This window comes from Octopus bimaculoides, chromosome 4 (genome assembly GCF_046866305.1).
Source record: "Octopus bimaculoides isolate indiv1 chromosome 4, ASM4686630v1, whole genome shotgun sequence".
Lineage (NCBI taxonomy): Eukaryota > Metazoa > Mollusca > Cephalopoda > Octopoda > Octopodidae > Octopus > Octopus bimaculoides.
The window spans coordinates 94,612,449-94,639,380 of record NC_142931.1 but is presented as its reverse complement, the minus strand read 5'-3'; the positions used below and the strand labels follow the sequence as shown (position 1 = coordinate 94,639,380).

General features: G+C 44.3%; 1 protein-coding gene across 6 annotated transcripts in view; it reads left to right on the top strand.

Moving 5' to 3' along the window:
• Positions 1–26,932, top strand: part of LOC106881212 (condensin-2 complex subunit G2) — a 241,358-nt gene that overhangs the window by 114,256 nt on the left and 100,170 nt on the right. For all 6 annotated transcript variants that reach the window (XM_089351031.1, XM_089351034.1, XM_089351033.1 and 3 more), the window contains one exon: positions 14,467–14,598. In XM_089351031.1, coding sequence (XP_089207157.1) covers positions 14,467–14,598 — 132 coding nt within the window. The remainder of the gene's footprint in view (positions 1–14,466; positions 14,599–26,932) is intronic.

The following is a 26,932-nucleotide window of genomic DNA, read 5'->3' as shown; positions in this document are numbered from 1 at the left end:
GCAACGATCTCACTCGAAATATTTCATGTGCCGCCCGCACATGAGCAAGTCCAGGTGTACTGGCAACGATCCCGCTCGAAAGATTTCATGTGTCGCCCGCACATGAGCCAGTCCAGGGGCAGTGGCAACGATCCCGCTCGAAAGATTTCATGTCGCCCGCACATGAGCCAGTCCATGGGTACCGGCAACGATCTCGCTCGAAAAACCTCATGTGTCGCCTGCACGTGAGCCAATCCAGGGGCACTGGTAACAATCTCGTTCGAAAATCCTACGACGGTCCCACACAACAGCCAGTTCAGGGGCACTGGAAACGAACTCAATCGATTAATTTCATGTATCACCTGCACAAGAGCCAGTCCAGAGGCACTGGTAACGATCTCGCTCGAAATATTTTATGTGTCGCCCGCACATGAGCCAGTCCAGGGGCACTGGCAACAAGCCCGCTCGAAAGATTTCATGTGTCGCCTGCACATGAGCCAGTCCAGGGGCACCGGCAACGATCTCGCTCGAAAACCTCATGTGTCACCCGCACAAGAGCCAGTCCAGGGGCACTGGCAACGATCCCGCTCAAAAGATTTCATGTGTCGTCCGGACATGAGCAAGTCCAGGGGCACTGGCAACGATCTCGCTCGAAAAACCTCATGTGTCGCCAGCACATGAGCCAGTCCAGGGGCACCGGCAACGATCCCGCTCGAAGGATTTCATGTGTCGCCTGCACGTGAGCCAGTCCAGGGGCACTGGCAACGATCTCGTTCGAAAATCCTACGACGATCCCACACAAGAGCCAGTTCAGGGGCACTGGCAACGATCTCGCTCAAAATATTTTATGTGTCGCCCGCACATGAGCCAGTCCAGGGGCACTGGCAACAAGCCCGCTCGAAAGATTTCATGTGTCGCCCGCACATGAGCCAGTCCAGGGGCACCGGCAACGATCTCGCTCGAAAACCTCATGTGTCACCCGCACAAGAGCCAGCCCAGGGCACCGGCAACGATCTCGCTCGAAAGAATTCATGTGTCGCCCGCACATGAGCCAGTCCAGGGGCAGTGGCAACGATCTCGCTCGAAAGATTTCATGTGTCGCCTGCACAAGAGCCAGTCAAGGGGCACTGGTAACGATCCCGCTCGAAAGATTTCATGTGTTGCCCGCACATGAGCAAGTCCAGGGGCACCGGCACGATCTCTCTCGAAAAACCTCATGTGTCACCCACACAAGAGCCAGCCCAGGGGCACCGGCAACGATCTCGCTCGAAAGATTTCATGTGTCGCCCTCACATGAGCCAGTCCAGGGGCACTGGCAACGATCCTGCTCGAAAGACACCATGTGTCACCCGCACATGAGCCAATCCAGGGGCACCGGCAACGATCCCGCTCGAAAGATTTCATGTGTCGCCCGCTCATGAGCCAGTCCAATGGCAATGGCAACGATCCCGCTCGAAAGACGCCATGTGTAGCCCGCACATGAGCCAATCCAGGGGCACCGGCAACGATCCCACTCGAAAGATTTCATGTGTCGCCCGCACATGAGCCAGTCCAGGGGCACTGGCAACGATCTCGCTTGAAAATCATACGACGGTCCCACACAAGAGCCAGTTCAGGGGCACTGGCAACGAACTCACTCGAATAATTTCATGTGTCACCCGCACAAGAGCCAGTCCAGGGGCACTGGCAACGATCTCGCTCGAAATATTTCATGTGTCGCCCGCACATGAGCCAGTCCAGGTGAACTGGCAACGATCCCTCTCGAAGGATTTCATGTGTCGCCCACACAAGAGCCAGTTCAGGGGCACTGGCAACGAACTCACTCGAATAATTTCATGTGTCACCCGCACAAGAGCCAGTCCAGGGGCACTGGCAACGATCTCGCTCGAAAGATTTCATGTGTCACCCGCACATGAGCCAGTCCAGGGGCACCGGCAACGATCTCGCTCGAAAACCTCATGTGTCATCCGCACAAGAGCCAGCCCAGAGGCACCAGCAACGATCCCGCTCGAAAGATTTCATGTGTCGCCCGCACATGAGCCAGTCCAAGGGCACCGGTAACGATCCCGCTCGTAACATTTCATGTGTCACCCACACAAGAGCCAGTCCAGGGGCACCGGCAACGATCCCGCTCGAAAGATTTCATGTGTTGCCCACACATGAGCAAGTCCAAGGGCACTGGCAACGATCCCGCTCGAAAGACTCCATGTGTCGCCCGCACATGAGCCAGTCCAGGGGCACTGGCAACGATCTCGCTTGAAAATCATACGACGGTCCCACATAAGAGCCAGTTCAGGGGCACTGGCAACGAACTGACTCGAATAATTTCATGTGTCACCCGCACAAGAGCCAGTCCAGGTGCACTGGCAATGATCTCGCTTGAAAACCCTACGACGGTCCCACATAAGAGCCAGTTCAGGGGCACTGGCAACGATCTCGCTTGAAAATCATACGACGGTCCCACACAAGAGCCAGTTCAGGGGCACTGGCAACGAACTCACTCGAATAATTTCATGTGTCACCCGCACAAGAGCCAGTCCAGGGGCACTGGCAACGATCTCGCTCGAAATATTTCATGTGTCGCCCGCACATGAGCCAGTCCAGGTGCACTGGCAACTATCCCGCTCGAAGGATTTCATGTGTCGCCCACACAAGAGCCAGTCCAGGGGCACCAGCAACGATCCCGCTCGAAAGATTTCATGTGTCGCCCGCACATGAGCCAGTCCAGGGGCACCGGCAACGATCTCGCTCGAAAACCTCATGTGTCACCCGCACAAGAGCCAGCCCAGAGGAACCAGCAACGATCCCGCTCGAAAGATTTCATGTGTCGCCCGCACATGAGCCAGTCCAAGGGCACCGGCAACGATCCCGCTCGTAACATTTCATGTGTCACCCACACAAGAGCCAGTCCAGGGGCACCGGCAACGATCCCGATCGAAAGATTTCATGTGTTGCCCGCACATGAGCAAGTCCAAGGGCACTGGCAACGATCCCGCTCAAAAGACTCCATGTGTCGCCCGCACATGAGCCAGTCCAGGGGCACTGGCAACGATCTCGCTTGAAAATCATACGACGGTCCCACATAAGAGCCAGTTCAGGGGCACTGGCAACGAACTGACTCGAATAATTTCATGTGTCACCCGCACAAGAGCCAGTCCAGGTGCACTGGCAATGATCTCGCTTGAAAATCATACGACGGTCCCACATAAGAGCCAGTTCAGGGGCACTGGCAACGAACTGACTCGATTAATTTCATGTGTCACCCGCACAAGAGCCAGTCCAGGGGCACTGGCAACGATCTCGCTCGAAATAATTCATGTGTCGCCCGCACATGAGCCAATCCAGGGGCACCGGCAACGATCCCGCTCGAAAGATTTCATGTGTCACCCGCACAAGAGCCAGTCGAGGGGCACTGGGTACGATCTCACTTGAAAATCATACGACGGTCCCACATAAGAGCCAGTTCAGGGGCACTGGCAACGAACTGACTCGAATAATTTCATGTGTCACCCGCACAAGAGCCAGTCCAGGGGCACTGGCAACGATCTCGCTCGAAAATCATACGACGTTCCCACATAAGAGCCAGTTCAGGGGCACTGGCAACGAACTGACTCGAATAATTTCATGTGTCACCCGCACAAGAGCCAGTCCAGGGGCACTGGCAACGATCTCGCTCGAAATATTTCATGTGTCGCCCGCACATGAGCCAGTCCAGGTGCACTGGCAACGATCCCGCTCAAAGGATTTCATGTGTCGCCCACACAAGAACCAGTGCAGGTGTACTGGCAACGAACTCACTCGAATAATTTCATGTGTCACCCGCACAAGAGCCAGTCGAGGGGCACTGGCAACGATCTCGCTTGAAAGATTTCATGTGTCGCCCGCACATGAGCCAGTCCAGGGGCACTGGCAACGATCTCGCTCGAAAACCTCATGTGTCACCCGCACAAGAGCCAGCCCAGGGGCACCAGCAACGATCCCGCTCGAAAGATTTCATGTGTCACCCGTACAAGAGCCAGTCCAGGGGCACCGGCAACGATCTCGCTCGAAGGATTTCTTGTGTCGCCCGCACATGAGCCAGTCCAGGGGCACCGGCAAGGATCTCGCTCGAAAGATATCATGTGTCGCCCGCACATGAGCCAGTCCAGGGGCACTGGCAACGATCTCGCTCGAAATATTTCTTGTGTCGCTCGCACATGAGCCAGTCCAGGGGCACTGTCAACGATCTCGCTCGAAATATTTCATGTGTCGCCCGCACATGAGCCAGTCCAGGGGCACCGGCAACGATCTCGCTCGAAAAACCTCATGTGTCACCCGCACAAGAGCCAGCCCAGGGGCACCGGCAACGATCTCGCTCGAAAATCCTACGACGGTCCCACACAAGAGCCAGTTCATGGGCACCGGCAACGATCTCGCTCGAAAGATTTCATGTGTCGCCCGCACATGAGCAAGTCCAGGGGCACCGGCACGATCTCTCTCGAAAAATCTCATGTGTCACCCACTCAAGAGCCAGCCCAGGGGCACCGGCAACGATCTCGCTCGAAAGATTTCACGTGTCGCCCACACATGAGCCAGTCCAGGGGCACTGGCAACGATCCCGCTCGAAAGACCCCATGTGTTGCCCGCACATGAGCCAGCCCAGGGGCACCGGCAACGATCCCGCTCGAAACACTTCATGTGTCACCCGCACAAGAGCCAGTCCAGGGGCACTGGCAACGATCCCGCTCGAAAGATTTCATGCGTCGCCCGCACATGAGCCAGTCCAGGGGCACTGGCAACGATCCCGCTCGAAAGATTTCATGCGTCGCCCGCACACGAGCCAGTCCAGGGCCACCGGCAACGATCTCACTCGAAAAACATCATGTGTCACCTGCACAAGAGCCGGCCCAGGGGCACCGGCAATGATCTCGCTCGAAAGATTTCATGTGTCTCCTGCACATGAGCCAGTCCAGGGGCACCGGCAACGATCTCGCTCGAAAAAACCTCATGTGTCACCTGCACAAGAGCCGACCCAGGGGCACCGGCAACGATCTCGCTCAAAAGATTTCGTGTGTCGCCCGCACGTGAACCAGTCTAGAGGCACTGGCAACGATCTCGCTCGAAAGATTTCATGTGTCGCCCGCACATGAGCCAGTCCAGGGGCACTGGCAACGATCCTGCTCGAAAGATTTCATGTGTTACCCGCACATGGGCCAGTCCAGGAGCACTGGCAATGATCTCGCTCGAAAATCCTACGACGGCCCCGCACAATAGCCAGTCCAGAGGCATGTCAACGATCTATTTCTATTTCACTTGCCTCAACAGGTCTTCGCAAGTGGGGTTTAGTGTCCAATTTTAATTTCACTCGATTTCGATTTCACTTGCCTCAACAGGCCTAAGCAGTGAAGTTTAGTGTCCAACTTAACTTGATTTCGATTTCACTTGCCTCAACAGGTCTTCACAAGTGGAATTTAGTGTCCAATGAAGGAAGGAAGGTACGCATAAGTGGACTGGCTGGGCCTTAGATTTAGGTCTCACTTGGCTTGCCGGGTCTTCTCGCGCACAGTATATTTCCAAAGGTCTCGGTCAGAAGTCATCGCCTCGGTGAGGCCCAATGTTCGATGGTCGTGCCTTGCCACCTCATCCCAGGTCTTCCTGGGCCTACCTCTTCCACAGGTTCCCTCAACTGCTAAGGTGTGGCACTTTTTCACACAGCTATCCTCATCCATTCTCGCTACATGACCATACCAGCGCAGTCGTCTCTCTTGCACACTACAACTGATGCTTCGTAAGTTCAACTTTTCTCTCAAGGTACTGATACTCTGTCTAGTATGCACATATATATATATATAATACAAAGAATATATGTATGCATGTATACCCACATATATGTACATACTTACATCTACATGTGTATATAGATGCATATCAGGGTACAGGACGTTAGAAAAATGAACTACAGACAACGGAACGAACACATAGGAAAAATATCTTTGAGACACAATAGGAACTGAACTATACTACTCACAGCAGTTAATGACTTGTAGGTATTTAGAGCTAAGTGTTTTCACAGTGCTGGTGACCAGTTACAATGTAATATTTTGAGATGTAGCCCTGATTGGTCGTGAAAAAATACAAACTACTGACATTGTGGTGGTTGGTTACCCAGTACTTTATCAACTTGGCTAACTACACTCTTGTGTGGCATGTGATTGATCTGGCTTATGCCTTATCACTGAATTTGTTCTTTTTATGGTAGTACTGTGTATATATTGTCTTCGAAGCACTGTGAACTTATTGAAGTACATGTATTGCCTAGATTCCTATTTAACCCTTTCGATACCAACCCGGCCGTAGCCAGCTGAAAAATTGTTTGGTTCAGACGACCAACCTGGCTGTAGCTGGCCGAGAGTACCCATTATTATTTAAATGTGAATTTGAACACAAATCTTGTTAGTACATTCATGGAAACATTTGATTTCACTTTCTAAACAGTTGAGTTATAGTATTCGACATTGATGTGATATCTGAACTCAGTGAATTTTTGGGAGATTTTTTTCCACATTTTTTCTGCACTGATTTTTTTCAACATTGAAAATGGATAGTAGTTCCATGCTATTAAGCAGTGATTCTGAATTTGAAGGTTCTTCAACAGAAGATATGAAGACATCAAGAAAAGAATGAATGAAGTACAAAAGCACATGGTATACAAGAATGAATCAGATATTTCTGTATCCAAAACTTAAAGCAGTGATTCTGAAGAAACTGAAAGTGGTGATAGTGACAGCGAAGACAATTTTACATTTGAATGGAGTAAAAAGTTAAAAGATATTTTTATTAACAATTTTTCTGAGGAGACAGGGTCTGCTCATAGTCTTTCTCAGGAAGTGAAACCGTTAGACTTTTTTTTCTTATTTTTCCAGTATGCTTGTTTGAAGCCATCACTGTACTAAACAAAACATTATGCAGAATATGAACAAACTGGAAAAAAAGACAGCTTGTAGTTTCTCACAACTGTAGAAGAAATACCGGCATTTTCTGCCATAAATATTATTATGGGTATAAGACAATTACCCAAGATTACAAATTACTGGACAATCAGGAACCTTTTGGTGATCAGTATGTTTCCAGTATTATGTCACAAATATGATTTATGAAATTGAACCAGTATTTACATGTGAGAGACACTAGTAATACCCCAGTATGTGGAGAACCAAACTTTGATCCCTTACTTAAAATAAGACCCCTCATCAACTGCGTTCAGAATGCATATAAAACACTTTACAACTCTGAGAGATACTTATCCGTTGGTGAGGGCATGGTGGGGATTAGAAGAAGGGTACACTTCCGACAGTATATGCCAGGAAAGCCCATGAAGTGGGGGATCAAAGTTTGGAAAATTTGTGAAGCAAATACTGGGTACTGTTGTGGATTTAGTTTTTATACTGGTAAAAGAGACAATAATGTTAGTTAGTATGGCCTAGGGTACAATGTGGTCTGGAATTTATCACTTCCATAGCATATCATAACGAGGGCTGTATATGATTTTTTGACTGATTTTTTAGTTCAGTCAAACTTGCACTGGATTTAGAAGCTGTGACAATGTATACGTGTTCTACAGTAATTGTTAGTAGAAAAAGGCTGTCATTGGATATATAAAAAAGCAAAATTAAAAAGATGGTGTGAAATAATCCATCTGCAGAAAGGAAATCTGCTAGAGACAGCATTAAGAGATAAGAGGCAGATAAATTTTCTATCTACCAGTGCACAACCATGTGTAGCTGAAAATGGCAGCCTGTTTGTGAACATTGATTATAACAGGTACATGAGCAGTGTGGATCGAATGAACCAAATGATGGTAGACCGGGTAATAAATGCTGGCGATACCTGGTTTGTAAATGCTTTTATATTATACTAGCAGAGATACCCGGCCTTGCTCGGGATTAAAATGGCATAGATTTTTATTGCTTTACTTGTTTCAGTCATGTGACTGCGGCCATGGTGGAGCACCACCGTTGGTTCGAAGAAATCAACCTCAGGATTTATTCTTTGTAAGCGTAGTACTCATTGTGTCAGTGTCTTTTACTAAACCGCTAAGTTACGGGAATGTAAACACAGCAACATCAGTCGTCAAGCAATGGTGAGGCACACACATATACAAATATACACATATTTAAATATACACATATATACTACAGTCTTCTTTCAATTTCCGAGTAAGAAATCCACATAGTAAGCATATATACATATATATATATATATTGAGTGTTATTAAATCTCAATTATATATTTGGATTTTTTAATTTTGACATTACTTTTTGCATTTGTAGGACTTTTATACATTCTACTTTGGGTTGGATTTTGGCTTACTGTGATAATTGCTTTATCAGCTGGGCAGGATATATATATATATATATATATATATATATAAGCAAATGTATGAGTAATGGGCTTCTGCAATTGCTGTCGCTTACATCTTATCAATCTTCAAGAGATAAGAGGAAAGAGCTTAAATCTCAGAAAAATATTTCTACATACCTTATGTTTTATGAATAGCAGATTGCAAGCTGGAAGTATGTATAGAAAATGAATACAAGGAAGGCAGGGAGAAAAGAAAATAGGTGAAATGCTGATAGTGTTGAAAAAATACAAAAGAAAAAAATGTAAACTGAAACTATCTGCTGATAGCCAGTTAATATCATAGGGTTATGGGCAATGTACATACATACAAGTCCATGTTGCTTAGCAAACAAGAATGAGAAAAATAGTGATGAAAACAAAGGGCTTCAAGAAACTGGCTATTAAAGACTGTCAAACAGTTACAGTGGAACTGAGTTAGTGACCAGGTTGCAGTTGTGCAATGCAAATTTAGACTGCTCCTGATAATTTAGTGAATTTAACACTTGCGTGTTTTTAAAATGAACATATTCATAGTTCATTATTTACAATGGACGGATAGGTGTCCACATTTATTATCACAAACACCTATCTGTCCATTGTAAATAATGTACATAATTCCTCATCTCGTGTTGCAAGACAGTGTGTGAGAGAGAATTGTGATGTCGTCGGAGAGAAATGTGTTCGCATGGATGATGGTACGCTTGCACTAAACGAGGCTGCAAAGAAAAAGGTATGGAGACGCCACTACGAAAGGTTGCTCAATAAAGTGAACGAATGGGAGAAAGAGAGTTTGCTGAATGTTGACCCAACAAAGGGACCAGCGATTCGAGTTGACAGTACCATGGTAGATAAAGCTATTAAGAGTATGAAGACAGGGAAAGCCCCCTGCCCTTCAGGAGTCACTGCAGAGATGCTCAAAATATCTGGCAGTGTTGGCTATAGCCTAGTCACCCGTATTGTTAACCAGGTGATACATGAAGGAGTCATACCCAATGACTGGTGTAGCAGCACCATAGTCAACTGCTACAAAGGTAAAGGTGACGCTTTAGATACAAATAATTACAGAGGTATCAAGTTGTTAGATCAGGTAATGAAAGTCACGGAGAGGGTCATAGCCCAACTAATTAGGGAGAGAGTCAGTTTAGATGAGATGCAGTTTGGGTTTGTGCCAGGGAAAAGCACCACTGATGCTATATTTCTGGTAAGGCAGCTGCAGGAGAAATACCTAGCCAAAGATAAACCTCTGTACCTAGCTTTCGTTGACATGAAGAAGGCCTTTGACAGGTTCCACCGATCCCTCATCTGGTGGTCAATGAGGAAACTAGGGATAGAAGAACGATTAGCGAGAGCTGTGCAAACCATGTACAGAGACGCTGTCGGTGGGGTGAGGGTTGGCAACGAGTACAGTGAGGAGTTCCAGGTAGAGGTAGGGGTCCACCAAGGTTCGGTCCTCAGCCCCCTCCTGTTTATCATGGTCCTCCAGGCGATGACGGAGGAGTTCAAGATGGGATGCCTCTGGGAGCTCCTCTATGCTGATGACCTTGCACTGGTTGCTGAGTCGCTGTCGGAACTGGAGGAGAGGTTTCAGGTGTGGAGGCAAGGACTAGAATCGAGGGGCCTTAGAGTCGACCTGGCAAGAACCAAAGTCCTAATAAGTAGGAAGGTGGACAACACACAGGCCCCTTCAGGTGGATGGCCCTGCTTGATCCGTGGAAGGGGCGTGGGTAGAAACTCTATAAGATGCTCCCGGTGCAAGCTGTGGATGCATGAGAGGTGCAGCAGTATCAGGGGAAGGTTGGCTGGGTGGTTGGTTTTTGTATGTGGCAGATGTTCGGGAGCTATAAGCGCTGTAAGTGTGTGGAGAGGGGCTGGATGTAGTTGGTGGCTTCCGCTGTCTGGGTGACCAGGTTAGTAGTGGGGGAGGGTGCGCTGAGGGTGTGACTGCTAGAATAGGAATAGCCTGGGCAAGGTTCGGAAAGCTCTTGCCTCTGCTGGTGACAGAGGGCCTCTCACTCGGAGTGGGGGGAAGACTGTATGACGCATGTGTGCGAGTGGCCGTGCTTCATGGTGGTGAAGCATGGGCTGTGAGTGCTGAGAACATGCGTGAGCTCGCAAGAAATGAAGCCAGTGTTCTCCGATGGATGTGTGATGTCAGCGTGCAGTGCATACTAGACAGAGTGTCAGTACCCTGAGAGAAGGGTTGAACTTACGAGGCATCGGTTGTGGTGTGCAGAAGAGATGATTGCGCTGGTGTGGTCATGTGGTGAGGATGGATGGGGATGGCTGTGTGAAGGGGTGCCACACCCTGGCGGTTGGGGGAGCCTGTGGAAGAGGTAGGCCCAGGAGGACCTGGGATGAGGTGGTGAGGTGCGAGTTTCGAGCGTTGGGCCTCACCGAGGCTATGACTTCTGGCCGAGACCTTTGGAAGTATGCTGTGCGTGAGAGGACTCGGCAGGCTGAGTGAGACCTAAATCTAAGGCCTCAACCAGTACCTTCCTTCATTGGACACTAAACTCCACTTACGAAGACCTGTTGAGGCAAGTGAAATCGAAATCGAGTTAAATTGGTCACTAAACTCCACCTGCGAAGACCTATTGTGGCAAGTGAAATCGAAATCGAGTTAAATTGGACACTAAACTCCACTTGCGAAGACCTGTTGAGGCAAGTGAAATCGAAATCGAGTTAAATTGGACACTAAACTCCACTTGCGAAGACCGGTTGAGGCAAGTGTAATCGAAATCGAAATCGAGTTAAATTCGACGACTGGCACCCATGCCAACGTTGTCTCCTTCATTGGACATGAAACTCAGCTTGCGAAGACTTATTTGGGCAAGCGAAATCGAAATCGTGATGGCACCTGTGCCCAGTGTCGCCTTTCTGGCACTTGTGCCTGCGGCATGTGTAAGGACTTTCGAGCGAGATCGTTGCCAGTACCCCTAGACTGACTCTTGTGCGGGTGGCACATAAAATACACCATTTTGAGTGTGGCCATTGCCAGTACCGCCTGACTGGCCTTCGTGCCGGTGGCACGTAAAAGCACTCACTACACTCTCTGAGTGGTTGGCGTTAGGAAGGGCATCCAGCTGTAGAAACTCTGCCAAATCAGATTGGAGCCTGGTGTAGCCATCTGGTTTCACCAGTCCTCAGTCAAATCGTCAAATCGTCCAACCCATGCTAGCATGGAAAGTGGACGTTAAACGACGATGATGATGATATATGCTTTCAGTGCAAATGGTTTTATTATACGGTGCCGTATTTTACAATGCTGTAAATAATAATAATAGTATTTTTATATAAGCTTAAAGCTTATGCCGTTCACCGTGCAATGAGTAAAGAAAATAGTCTAATAACGGAGCATATAATCCCTCGACAGAAAAAGAAGGCTTTCCCATCTGCCTGGGACGCGAACCCACATCCTTTTGTTAACATGAATAAGCGTGGTACCTTCACACAGATAGGAAAGCCTTCTTTTTTTCTGTTGAATGCTTATATGCCTCGTTATTAGACTATTTTCGGCGATCTTTCGGTACTAGTACACAACAACTTCCGGTCGTTGTGCGCACGCATACTGATTACATGATCGTATAGTGTGTTTATGTGTTTAAAGTTTCAGTTCGGATGGCACCTTACTCACTCGCACCTTGGCCACACGTTTGCTGCAGTACGAAGGCAAGAGCACCCATTCCTCTGTCCTTATTGCCTCCGTGGAATGCTTTATTGCTTCCTCCTCCATTGTGAAGTGCACCTCCACAGTGGCGTATCTCATCCCTATACTGATTACATGATCGTATAGTGTGTTTATGTGTTTAAAGTTTGAGAACTGTATGCATCTGAGAGGGAGAAGGTTTGAGTTTAGTGGGCCATTCATTTTTTTTTTCTATTTAATGTCTTTTCATATTTTCAAGTCATTTAAAAAGAAACGCACTATACGATCATGTAATCAGTATGCGTGCGCACAACGACCGGAAGTTGTTGCGTACTGGTATCGAAAGATCGCCCAGGCTTGTAAAATATGGCGTCGTATAACAAAACCATTTGCACCAAAAGCATATATATATATATATATATATATATATATATATATATAAAATTCGAAAACATGAATTTTCGTAACATTGCTTACAAAGTAATCCAGTAAAAAGACGATATTGAAAAAATCTGTTATGCTTCTCTCTCTCTCTGTCTGTTAAACACCGTAGGTAGAAGGGGACTTAACTCATGTTTGCAAATGGCTGCGATTTGAAAATTGTTAGAATTGATGTTTTAAAATTATTTTTAATGCAAAATTTCATGTGATAGGAAGCAACCAAAAAAAAAGAAAAAACAAATGGCCGATTCCGGGCATTTCGACCATGAGGAATCCATTGGTGCAACTCCCAGATTGCTATCTTGTAAGGTGTGGATTTCTCTTGATGCAACACACACACGCACACACACACACACACACACACACACACACACACACACTCACAAACTGAGCTATACTATAGTTATAGATACCAAATCCGGAGGGGCTCGCAAGCAGTGCAACCGTCTGCAGTTCCGAGCAGATGTAGGAACGCAGTTGAGGGCAGGTTATTCTTCCAAAAAAATAACTACAGGAAGGAAAAGCAAAGCCTGCCAGAGAAATATCCCTCTGAATTCAGCCAATCTCCATAAATTAGAAAAAATCAGGGTGTCACAAAAGGCAGTGCCATAAATGTCTACATCAACAAAGAAAATTTCCCAGTGGATGGCCAGTTGAAACTTCTTTCCAATGTGCATTCTGCAAGGTTGCAGTATGTAGAGTGGGATGTTTTACAACTTTCCATGACAGAAATATTGTGTGAATATTGTATATATTGTATATATTGTATGATAAGATTGTATAAATATTTTCAAATTTACTTCGTTTTGACTTTTAATTTACTTGTAATTTTAATTTGCCTGTAAGATGAGTGACAAGTTTTGATTTGATTTTTTATTGTAAATCTTTATTATATATGTTCTTGTGTATTCATGTATGTGTGTGAGTACATTTCATTTAGCTGATGTGTTTAATTTTCTAGTTTTCTTCAAAACAAATTCCAGTATTTCAGTTTATTTTACCGTTATGGTATACCTGTTCTTCAATCTAATGATGTGCACAATTCTTCTGTATTCAAATTTTGTTGCATGCCCAATTGAATATTAGCTGATGACTTATTTTCGATGGTGATGTTTAAACAAAATTTAAATGTTTTTATATTTTACTCAGTTTACCTGTATTTATCTGAGACAAAAGTTATGTAATAGAATTAAGAACCCTTTCTTCAATTATGTTCTAAATATCACATTAAGATATTGATAAGTAAATAAAGTTATAGTTGTTTAATGAACTTAGTCTAAATTCATGATTATTTTAGAATTTAATTGAAACTCATGAGGGGTGTATTTTGGTCAGAAATATAGTAATGAAAGGGTTAAATAAACATAGATTCTTATTTAAATAGAAGTGGACAGAAATCTCCATATTATCTCATTTATGGGGACCATTGGTTTTGATCATCATAGCTCTGTTTGATTTTAAAGTAAGTATATCATATAGGTTGTTTGTGTCACCTGAAATATTTAAGTTGTTTAAAAGATGGATTTAATTCTGAAAATGGAGGCTTTCTGATTATTTTTTTAATATGCAAGAAAGGATTATATGATATGTCTCTTTATTATTTCACAGTAGAAAATAATTTTGATGTTAAATTTGTAGGAGTTAAAGCTCTTATCTATCAAATAATAATAATCTTAACTCATCTTTCTAATTAACTTCACTTATTAAGAAATGCATATATTCTAAAGAAGAGTGTTCTAGTTTGCATGAAGCATTGCAGTACAGAAGTAGAATGATAAATGAAATGAGGAAAGCTCCTAACAATGCAGGGATGAAAATTTCATCTCTGCATTGCTAGCTTTCCTCATTTCATTTATTATTCTACATATATTCTACTTAGTTGTTTGCTGATGAAGTTAAATAAAGTAGTAATGTTATAAAAGCTACAGTATTAAGAATTTTATCTGTTCTACTTCTAAATTTAACCGTAAAAGTATTAATTAGGAAAATGTATGAAAAATTTGAATTTGCTTTCTTTCAAGGACAAATCCAATGATTTAGAAGAGGACTGTGGAAATGAAGCTGTGTCTTTTGATTTAGAGAAGAATATAATTCATGGCTTTCTGGATTCTATCATTATATTGTGGACTGTGGTTGAACCAGAGTTTGCTAAGGTATTTACTTTAAATTATATTTAAAAAAACATTTTTATGACTTTTGTTCAGTAAATAATGTTTTAATTTGCTTCCAAGAAATAAAGATTTACTGAAGAAATATAATAAAAAAAAAACAGATCACTAGAATCTCTCTTGAATGAATTAAAAAAAAAATATTTTTTCATCCAGATCAGTTATTCAGCTGTCATTACAATTTTTTTTTTTTTACTTCATCTAACTGTTAACTGGCATTTTCACTTTCATGTTTTATTTTTCATTTCTACATCAATCAGGATTAGCTAGTGCATTCATTCATGACCAGTTGAACATATTCTATTACTTAATATGTTGTGTTTGTCATATGAACTAATGCTGTGGCACAAACTGGAAAATCTGAGACATGGTCAGTCATCAAATTTATAATGTTTCTCCTCATGGTGGCACAAATTAAAAGAATTTACTGTATGCCAAGTCATCAAGTTTTCTGAAAATGACATGAATATTGAAATAAACACATAACTTTGCAAGCTTTCGTTAAGCTCCATTTTTGTTCTTTGATTTGCTGAGTTGGCAGAGGGGAAGTGTCCATGACCTTGCAGGCCCTCCAAGACTAGTGGGATTGATGTCAATGATTCATTTAAACTATTGCAAGTCAATGCTTGCAGGAAAGACATAAGAGAAAATTCAGAGGATGGTGTTCTGGGAAGAAAATATTTGGTGGGCCAACGGGTAGGCTGGATGCAGCAAGGATGACAAGAGCTGGAAAGACAAGTGGGTTAGAGATACCTGAGTAGTGTATGTATGGGGCCAGTAGCAGCCAGTTCCAATGAACAGGGACTGTTATAGAAGTGATAGTAAAGAGAGAGAGAGAGAGAGAGAGAGAGAGAGCGAGCGAATGGGGAGACAACATGCATGTAGGCCAGAAACTGGAGCATGTGCCTTAATCATTGAATGTCAATCAGTTGAATGATCCTTCTTCACACGTGGTCCCTGATGTCTGTCTGCATAGCAGTAGCATTGCCCCAGATATGAGAGCTGTATTCCATTGTGGGTCCAGAAAATATTTCAGTCTTTGAGATGCAATTTTAGCTTTGTTGAGGAGAGATCCTCAGTGATAATGTGGTGCAACATTTAGAGTAACTGTGAGAGTTTGAGCTGAGTGCCATTCATATTTAGTTGGAGTGTGGTGCAATGGTGTTCTCTTGATATGAGTAGAGCTTGAGTTTTTTGCTGTTAAAGAGACAAGGTTGGCATGGTCCCACTGAAAAATGCTCTCAAGGCCTCCTTTATGAATGTAATCAGTGCAGGTTTGAAATGTGGTGACATGGTTGCATATGGACAATGCATTGCTAGGGAAAATTAGAGTAGGATGAAGGCTCATGTCATCTGTATAAGAGTGATCATTGTTGGATGTGCTAGCAAGAAGATCAATGATGTATAAAGAGAAGTGAGTGGGGACACAAGACTAAACTTTGTGAAACCCCAGAGTTGATTGAAAGTGGGGCAGTGGCTGGCTGTGTGAGAGGGCTAGCCTTTGGAATGAGACACATTTAAGTGTGCTATCAAATGTCAGGGTATATCTCTAGAAAGCGAGAGATCAAAGAGTTTGGTGAGTATAGGATCAAGTTCTAAGACACAATGTTTAAGTGTAATGGAAGGGACATTGTCAGGGCTTGGAAGCAACTGAAAATATTCTCACACTTGATGTGTATGCATGCAGAATAGGAAGCCTGGTGTAGTTGAAGGCAGTAGATTTGGAGGGGAATGGCCAAGTGTATTGAGCTGAATGTGTAGGTTTTTTTCCATAGAGACACTTCATGGATCCATCATTGTTTAGAAAAAGAGGAACAGAGGAGTCTGCAAAGACTGTCGAAACTCTTTGTCCAGAAGGATTGGCTACATTTTGTGAGGCGGAAAAGCTTGAGGGACATGTAATGCATGAAGGCATTCTATGCACATTGAATATTCTTGCTGTTGGGGAAATTCTCTAGGCCTTGTTTTTTTTTCTCAAATGGCTGCACTTAGGATCTTGATTTTTTGATGTGTGTGAGATGTGAAGGAACTTGTTTCATTCACTTTCCCGCCAAGAAAATAGCATTTTATAGCAATTTAACAAATATTACTTTGATTACAAGTGGTTAAGCTGTTTTGTATATTGATAGAAGTTCAACTAGTAGAAGTTCTCTATAGCCCAATATTGCAAGAAAACTATATAAATCTTGTGTCCTATAAAATGTTTATGCCCTAAATAGCTTATCTATTATATGTGAGAATTAATTTATCCACAAGCAAGTGAAATTGAAATATTCTTGAAGGGCTAAGTTGAATATGATAACAATGGCTCTCTTTCTCTCTCTCTCTCTCTCTCTCTCTCAGCATGTCCATGTCTTGTGTATGAATTTTTTGTATGGTCCTTCTGTGCAATTTTGGAATTTATTAATGTAATGCCACTCAGTGCCACCCCATACAGCAGGTAATATTGGTGCAATGTCACTTTCCCCCCACTCCCTCATGCTTTTCTTTTTTCCTTTCCATTTATCTTTCTTCTCTCATTACCTCTCCTTTGCCTTTTTTGTCTACCCCTTTTACTTTACTATTCTCCCTCCTTCTCTATTGTTCATTCCTTTAATCCATTTTTTCTTTCTATCTGCTCCCTTTCTTCTTTTATTCTGCTTTCACCTCTACCCTTCACTACTTGTTTTCTCTCTCCCCATCCCATTTCTCCTTTCAGCCTTCCTTTTTTGCTAGATCACTGACCTGTTCAGTCATGCTTCTTTCATAGTTACCTTCAGTCCTGCCCCGCCTATTTTTCCCTCTCTCTATTTTCCTTTTCAAGTCTAGTAAGACAGCATTTTCCATTAGTGTTACTTCTACATGTCTTGTCTTAACCCTTTCGTTACCATTTTTATTTTGAGATGCTCCGTTTTTCTTTCAATTAATTTTAAATATAACAAATTTAGTGAAATAATTTAGTTATCATTAATCTAGTGTTTAGGAACATAAATTGTGACTAACGTTTGGTGGAAGATTTTAATTCAAAGCTTATGAAAACATGACATTTGTTCTACAGAGCCAGAAGCGGTTTCAGCTGGGTTGTTATTGAAAGGCTGTCTCATAGCCATAAGCTCTTTATTTTGTATGTATATTTATATCTGTCCCAGTTACCTGTGTCATTTATTTGTCTTTGTCACTGTCTTTTATGTTCACTCATTCCCAGCAGCTTTTTGCTGTTGATGCCACTGAAATTAACAATATAGTCTTTAAAGGCATGAAATTATGATTTTTGGACAATAACTGATGAGGAAGGAGCATGTCCACATCATGTGTGTGAATTTTATGTGTGTTCCTTTGTCATCCTCCTATGCAATTTTTGAATCAATATCTGTCTGTCTGTATACATATATTTATATATTTTGTGTATTACACATTCACTTTCCATTTGTATTCAGTGTAAACTATATCTGTACAAGAGATGCAGTGGAGCATAGTTAAGCTTCAGGTTCAGTCTTACTGTTTGGTATCTTGGGCATGTGCCTTCTACTATAACTCCAGGATAACTAAAACCTGAGTTGATTTGGTGGATGGAAACTGAGAGAAGCCCATCGTATGCAAAAATGTGTGTGTTATAGTCGTCATGCCTTGACATAGCATCATAGTTGTACATGAGCAGTACTGTCTTACAAGCAGTGCCCTTCAATTTCAATCTTTCATGTAAACATATCCAACCAGGAGAAAACATTACCTTACTTTGAAACTGTTGAAGGTTGGCAGCAAGAAAAGTATCCAGCTGTAGAAAATCTACCTCTCAATGAATTCCCTGCAAGCATGGCAAAAGGCCACATTCTTCCAATGAGGTTGACCTAACTTTGCCTAATGGATACATGGGAACTTGTAATATTCCATGCACTTCTGGCATTATAGGTCTTTGTTATCTAATGAATGAGGTTACCACATAAGCCATGGTTCACCTGAAACACCTGTCAAGATAAGACTGTTGCATAACTCCTTTCATTTTTCTATTCTTTATTCCATACTCTATATTTTGTATTCTATATAAATATACTTGTTAGGTTTACTTGTGTTTATCTGCCTTTCTACTTCCATGCCTGCTCAATGAGCATCATTCTTATAGCCAACTTTCTACATTGGAGGCACCTTCTGAGGATGAAGGAGTTGGAATTTAATTTCTCACTTCTCTGAGCACTATTCTGAAAAAAATCTATACCTCACTTACTTTAGCGTTCTTCACACACTATATATATATATATATATATATATATATATATATATATATATATATATTTACAGATGTTTGAGTGTGTGTTAGTTTCTTTTTTTGACATCCCATAATAGTTGTGTGTCACTGTCATGAATAAGTGTTTTTTGTTCCAGTCTTCCAAGACATGTCTGGTCATGGGGGAATATTATCTTACTTGAAAACAGGTCTGGGTTGGTGAGAGGGAGGACATCCAGCTGTAGAAAATCTGTCTTAACAAATTCAACTCAACCTGTATGAGTATGAAAAAAAGCATGTTAAAGTCACACATGCACACACACACACACACACACACACACACACACACACACATGCACACACACACACACACACACACACACACGCGCGCGCGCACACGCACACTCCGGTGAAAGGAACAAATACGGAAAGGACTGGGTGTTTTCAAGAAGGCATGTATTTTTCAGGCAGAATTTAAGCAAACTGCTCAAAAAAACAGCTAACACAGTGATTGTGAAAGCTTGGTCTATAATATGTGGATATATATGTATATCAAAGGCTGGGCTCATTAGTCACTAGTGTAGCCACAACTGAAAAGTATAAATTTGTCTCCTTGCACAATGCTCTTAATAGTCAGTTATAGTTTTCCTCCATCATGAGTGGACAGCACCAACTGTCACTGCAGATCCTCCAACTATTGTCATGTCACTATAGTGGTGGCCCCCTTCCATGCCATGCCACCCTTAATGAAAACATAAAGTATGGACTAGATGCTGCAGGCTTCCCTTCCCTGCTGAAGCTGATAGGGCTAGACCAAGGGGACAATAAAAAGTTTGATGGTATGACAGTTTTCCTCTTCTATGGCAGTAGGCCCTTTATTTGGGATGTCACAAACTGTGACACCTTCTCCAGCAGCAACTTGGTGTGTTCAGCTACCAGCCCAGGCTCCCTTGCTTGTCAGGCTGAGAAAAGTGAACTGTCGAAGTATCGGTTGCTCTCTGACAGGTTTATGGTTGAGCCTGTGGCAGTGGAGGCATCTGGTGTTCTTGGCTCACTGACCATATCCCTGCTCACCAGGGTGGAGATGGCTATACATAAATGCAAGCCTCATGAGTTAGAGTGACTGTTCCAGTACACTTCCCTTGCGAGACTTCAACGGTCATGTCGGACGTCTTGAAGACTTCAACGGTCATGTCGGATGTCGTGCTGGAGGCTTCCATGGCATACATGGAGGCTATGGCTTCGGTTCCCGCAACGAGGAGGGAACCAGACTGCTGGAGTTCTGTGATGCAACCGATCTTATGGTCTGCAATACCAACTTCAGGAAACCTGCCAGTCACCTAGTCACCTACCGCTCCGGCAGACACTCTAGCCAAATTGACTACATCCTCGCCAGAAATAGGGAAAGAGGGCGGCTTATAAATGCCAAAACCTACCCTGGCGAAGAATGTACCCCACAACATAGATTAGTAGTTAGCGACTTTGGGATCAAGGCAAAATGGGTGCCCAGAATTAGACAGGCTTGGAGGAGAAGGGTGTGGAAGCTTAAAGACCCTGCAAACGGACAGAGACTTAGAGACAAGTTACTTGAAGCATTTAACGAAATAGAAGGGGATATAGCATCATACAACGTGGAAGACAATTGGAGATTTCTGCGGGACAACCTGTTGAAAGCCACCGACCAGATTTGTGGGTGGTGTAAGGTCCCCTCCCGACCCAGAGTAACGTGGTGGTGGAACAAGGAGGTAGACAGGGCTATTAGACAAAAGAAACAGGCTTGGAAGGACTGGAAGAACGGTGGTAGCAGGGAATTGTACCAATGTGCCAGAAGGGAGGCTAGGCGACAGGTTTATTTAGCCAGAGGGGAAGCAGATAAGGAAAGATTTGCCAATGTTCTGCGCCGTGAGGACCAAAGACTCGAGGTATTTCGTGTTGCAAGACAGTGTAGGAGAGAGAATAGTGATGTTGTAGGAGAGAAATGTGTTCGCATGGATGATGGTACGCTTGCACTAAATGAGGATGCAAAGAAAGAGGTCTGGAGATGCCACTACGATAGATTGCTTAATAAAGAGAATGAATGGGAGAAAGAGAGCCTGCCGTATGTCGACCCAATAGAGGGACCAGCTATCCGAGTTGATAGTACCAGGGTAGATAAAGCAATTAAGAGTATGAAGACCGGGAAAGCCCCCGGCCCATCAGGAATCACTGCAGAGATGCTCAAAATATCTGGCAGTGTTGGCTATAGCCTAGTCACCCGTATTACGAACCAGGTGATACACGAAGGAGTCATACCCAATGACTGGTGTAGCAGCATCATAGTCAACTGCTACAAAGGTAAAGGTGACGCTTTAGATACAAATAATTACAGAGGCATCAAGCTGTTAGATCAGGTAATGAAAGTTACAGAGAGGGTCATAGCCCAACTAATTAGGGAGCGAATCAATTTAGATGAGATGCAGTTTGGGTTCGTGCCAGGTAAAAGCACTACTGATGCCTTATTTCTAGTGAGACAGTTGCAGGAGAAATACCTAGCTAAGGGTAAACCTCTGTACCTGGCTTTCGTTGACATGGAGAAAGCCTTTGACAGGGTCCCCCGATCCCTTATCTGGTGGTCAATGAGGAAACTTGGGATAGAAGAATGGTTAGTGAGAGCTGTGCGAGCCATGTACAGAGATGCTGCCAGTAAGGTGAGGGTTGGAAATGAGTACAGCAATGAATTCCGGGTAGAGGTAGGGGTCCACCAAGGTTCCGTCCTCAGCCCCCTCTTATTTATCATAGTCCTCCAGGCAATCACAGAGGAGTTCAAGACAGGTTGCCCCTGGGAGCTCCTCTATGCTGATGACCTTGCCCTAATTGCGGAGTCACTATCAGAACTAGAGGAGAAGTTTCAGGTGTGGAAGCAAGGTCTAGAATTGAAGGGCCTTAGAGTCAACCTAGCTAAAACCAAAATCCTAATAAGTAGGAAGGTAGATAAAACACAAACCCCTTCAGGTAGATGGCCCTGCTCAGTATGTAGAAAAGGAGTAGGTAGTAACTCTATAAGATGTACCCGGTGCAAGCTATGGACACATAAGAGGTGCAGCAACATCAAAGGCAGGTTAACTAGCAAGTTAGTTTTTGTTTGTGGCAGATGTTCAGGTGCAATAAAGACTGTAAACAAACAGGAAACAACTTCTATCTCATTCCAGGGTGAAAAACTAGAGGTAGTCGATAGCTTCCGCTATCTGGGCAACCAAGTTAGTAGTGGGGGTGGGTGCGCTGAAAGTGTAGCTGCTAGAATAAGAATAGCCTGGGCAAAGTTTAGAGAGCTCTTACCCCTGCTGGCGACAAAGGGACTCTCACTCAGAGTAAAAGGCAGACTGTATGACGCATGCGTACGAACAGCCATGCTACATGGCAGTGAAAGATGGGCTGTAACTGCTGAGGACATACGTAAGCTCGCAAGGAATGAAGCCAGTATGCTCCGTTGGATGTGTAATGTCAATGTGAATACCCGTCAGAGTGTAAGTATCTTGAGAGAAAAGCTGAACATTAGAAGCATCAGTTGTGGTGTGGAAGAGAGACGATTGCACTGGTATGGACATGTGGTGAGAATGGATGAGGATAGCTGCGTGAAAAAGTGCCACACCCTAACAGTTGAGGGAACCCGTGGAAGAGGTAGGCCCAGGAAGACCTGGGCTGAGGTGGTGAGGCAAGACCTTCGTACATTGGGCCTCACCGAGGCGATGACTACTGACCGAGACCTTTGGAAATGTGCTGTGCGTGAGAAGACCCAGCAAGCCAAGTAAGATCGTTGCCAGTGCCCCTGGACTGGTTCTTGTGCGGGTGGCACATGAGATGCACCATTTTGAGCGTGGCTGTTGCCAGTACCGCCTGACTGGCTCCCGTAGGATTTTCGAGCGAGATCGTTGCCAGTGCCCCTGGACTGGCTTGTGCGGGTGGCACATAAAAGACACCATTTCGAGCGTGGCCGTTTTCGTGCTGGTGACACGTAAAAGCACCCACTACACTCTCTGAGTGGTTGGTGTTAGGAAGGGCATCCAGCTGTAGAAACTCTGCTAAATTAGACTGGAGCCTGGTGTTGCCATCCGGTTTCACCAGTCCTCAGTCAAATCGTCCAACCCATGCTAGCATGGAAAGCGGACGTTAAATGATGATGATGATGATGATGATACTCCCGGGCAAATCCTTTCCCATTTTGTCTGCTGGGACCATGAGGTGGTCTGGATTACAGGAAATCAAGAGATTGTAAAAATTTTGTAGCTTACTACATGAATAATAAACTTATACCCCTGTGCTATAAAGAGTGGTGCAATAATTAATAGCAACAACAACATATATTTTATCTTCATTTAACCAAAGTTTTCTCTCCACTACCCCCACTCCTATATGTATCTTTCCGAAAGCTCCTTACCAATTTAACTATGCAGCATTCGCTGTTAATTTATGTGCAGGCTATTTGGGAAGACAGGATAAAGGGTTTTTGTTAGCTTATCTCTTCGAAAAAATAGCTCCCTTTGCTGTTGAAAAAAATAAACTTGCAGAGGGGAAGTTTCAACATCTTCCTTTAATGTCATTAAACTATTTATGTGGCTGTTTCTGCGAATAAATTTCACTTTCATGTAAAGCAACTATATTTTGTAGTCATTATCTGTAATCTATTCTCAAAACACTTCATGTTCTATGATCATAAAAGTGCAATGACTTCCACAATAACCAGCCTTCAGTTTGGTTTTCCATTCCTAGGTTAATCAGAAACATAGATTGCTGTGCTACTCATAAACCTTCTCAGTAGTTCAGTTATTTGGTGAAAAAAATACTACCAAAGCAACTTAAACCCTCCAAAGGATGGGTGAATTTGCTAGTTTTATATATTTAAGCTTTTATAAACTCTCCCCACACTCTTAGGAGTACCCATGTCTTTTTTTTCCTTCTGAGTTTCGTTTTTCATACAGTATGTGTGATTCTTTGTTTACTCATCTACGGTACACTATGTATTTTCTTTTAATATATTTTAATTAATGTTATACAGTGCAGTAAAAAAAATAACTACCTATCGGCTGCAGAAATCTGTGATATACTGAGGAGTCACAATATAAATTTACATATATATTTGCCAGAAAAATCCGCGATGTACTGAGGTGAACCGTGATATGGTGAGTGATTACTGTAGTGGTATTCTAGGTATAAATACAATGTTTCCCTTACTACATGCAATGAGAATTTTTACTTTGATAATGTGTACCATTGTGTACCATTGCACATTCTTGGCTGATTCAGGTTTCTGAGAAGCATGGTGACTGTGCCCTTCTTCAATTCAAGGTTGTGTGGCAGCATACTGGACGGATCCAGGCTGTTGAAGACTACAACAGGATAATCAACAGCATTGTCCCCATTGACAATTTTGTTGATAGATTTATAGATGTGGCTGCCTCACACACCCCTGTCTCACCCTTTCTGTTTCAAGAGAGAAAAAGAGGTAGGGGTAGTGAGAGAGAGACACACATATACAACCAGAGAGAGAGAGAGTGGGGAGATAGTGAGAGAGATAGAAACATAGAGAAGGGCATAAAAAAAGAGAAAGCAGAAGTCCAGCGTCTCACTTGTCTTTTCTTCATACCTCTCTTTCTCTGTCTCTCATGTCTTTTTTCTCTAGAGAGAAAAAGAGGTAGAGATAATGAGAGAGACACATATACAACCAGAGAGAGAGAGGGGGAGATAGTGAGAGAGACAGATGTAGGAAGAGACATATAGACAGAGAAAGCCGAGATCCGGTGATGACTTCAAAGGAAGTAATGTATAAACTTAGAGAAAGTTGCAGGTGGATTGAGAGACAGGTGGAGTATTTTTTCACTCTGTAAAAAGCATTACAGTGAAATAGGCAGTACGCAGATGGCTACAAATAGGAACAAATACACCACTAACTCTGCCCCCCCCCCCCCCCCAATCTATTTTTGGAAAATATGTACAGTTATCTGCAGAATGGTCAAATTAATGTAAATGACACGAAAAACCTGAAATATCATTAATTTTATTTAGTATTTTTGGTAATCAATGTACAAAGAAACTTTGCTTTTATAAGGATAGATGTTCTTTTATTCTTTTACTTGTTTCAGTCACTTGACTGCGGCCATGCTGGAGCACCACCTTCAGTCAAGCAAATCGACTCCAGGACTTAATTCTTTGTAAGCTTAGTACTTATTCTATCAATTTCTTTTGCCAAACTGCTAGGTTACAGAGACGTAAATGCACCAGCATTGGTTGTTAAGTGATGTTGGGCAGGCAGACGTACAAACATATACACATACATACATACATATATATATATGATGGGCTTCTTTCAGTTTCCATCTACCAAATCCACTCACAAGGCTTTGGTTGGTCCAAGGCTATACCATGTGATTGGTAAGCAAGCTACTTACCACACAGCCACTCCTGCACCTATAGCCACATATATAATTTATATTTTATGCTTTTAAAAATCAGCTGTTTTTCAATCTGAAATCAAGTGACACAGTATCATTACAGCTCTATAATATGCCTCTAGTCTTAGACAACATCATCATCATCGTTTAACGTCCGCTTTCCATGCTAGCATGGGTTGGACGATTTGACTGAGGACTGGTGAAACCGGATGGCAACACCAGGCTCCAATCTAATTTGGCAGAGTTTTTACAGCTGGATGCCCTTCCTAACGCCAACCACTCAGAGAGTGTAGTGGGTGCTTTTACGTGTCACCCGCACGAAGGCCAGTCAGGCAGTACTGGCAACGGCCACGCTCGAAATGGTGTCTTTTATGTGCCACCCGCACAAAAGCCAGTCCGGCGGCACTGGCAACGATCTCGCTCGAAAACCCTACGAAGGCCAGTTAGGCGGCACTGGCAACAGTCACGCTCAAAATGGTGCATCTTATGTGCCACCCGCACAAGAGCCAGTCCAGGGGCACTGGCAACGATCTCACTTGGCTTGCCGGGTCTTCTCACGCACAGCACATATATATCGTCGTCGTCGTTTAACGTCCGCTTTCCATGCTAGCATGGGTTGGACGATTTGACTGAGGACTGGTGAAACCAGATGGCTACACCAGGCTCCAATCTGATTTAGCAGTGTTTCCACAGCTGGATGCCCTTCCTAACGCCAACCACTCAGAGAGTGTAGTGGGTGCTTTTCCGTGTCACCCGCACGAAGGCCAGTCAGGCGGTACTGGCAACGGCCATGCTCATCTCACTCGAGAAACCTCATGTATCACCCACACTAGAGCCAGTCCAGGGGCACCAGCAACAATCTCGCTCGAAAATCCTACAACCCCACACAAGAGCCAGTCCGGGGGCACCGGCAACGATCTCGCTCGAAAAACCTCATGTGTCACCCACACAAGAGCCGGCCCAGGGGCACCGGCAACGATCTCGCTCGAAAGATTTCATGTGTCGCCCGCACATGAGCCAGTCCAGGGGCACTGGCAATGATCCCGCTCGAAAGATTTCATGTGTCGCCCGCACATGAGCCAGTCCAGGGGCACTGGCAACGATCCCGCTCGAAAGATTTCATGTGTCACCCTCACATGAGCCAGTCCAGGGGAACCGGCAATGATCTCGCTCGAAAAACCTCATGTGTCACCCGCACAAGAGCCGGCCCAGGGGCACCGGCAACGATCTCGCTCGAAAGATTTCATGTGTCGCCTGCACATGAGCCAGTCCAGGGGTACTGGCATCGATCCCGCTCGAAAGATTTCATGTGTCGCCCGCACATGAGCCAGTCCAGGGGCACTGGCAACGATCCTGCTCGAAACATTTCATGTGTCAGCCGCACAAGAGCCAGTCCAGGGGCACTGGCAACGATCTTGCACGAAAGTTATCATGTGTCGCCCGCACATGAGCCAGTCCAGGGGGACTGGCAACGATCCCGCTCGAAAGATTTCATGTGTCACCCGCACATGAGCCAGTCCAGGGGCACCGGCAACGATCTCACTCGAAAAAACCTCATGTGTTACCCGCACAAGAACCGGTCCAGGGGCACTGGCAACGATCACGCACGAAAGATATCATGTGTCGCCCGCACATGAGCCAGTCCAGAGGCACTGGCAAACGATCCCGCTCGAAAGATTTCATGTGTCGCCCG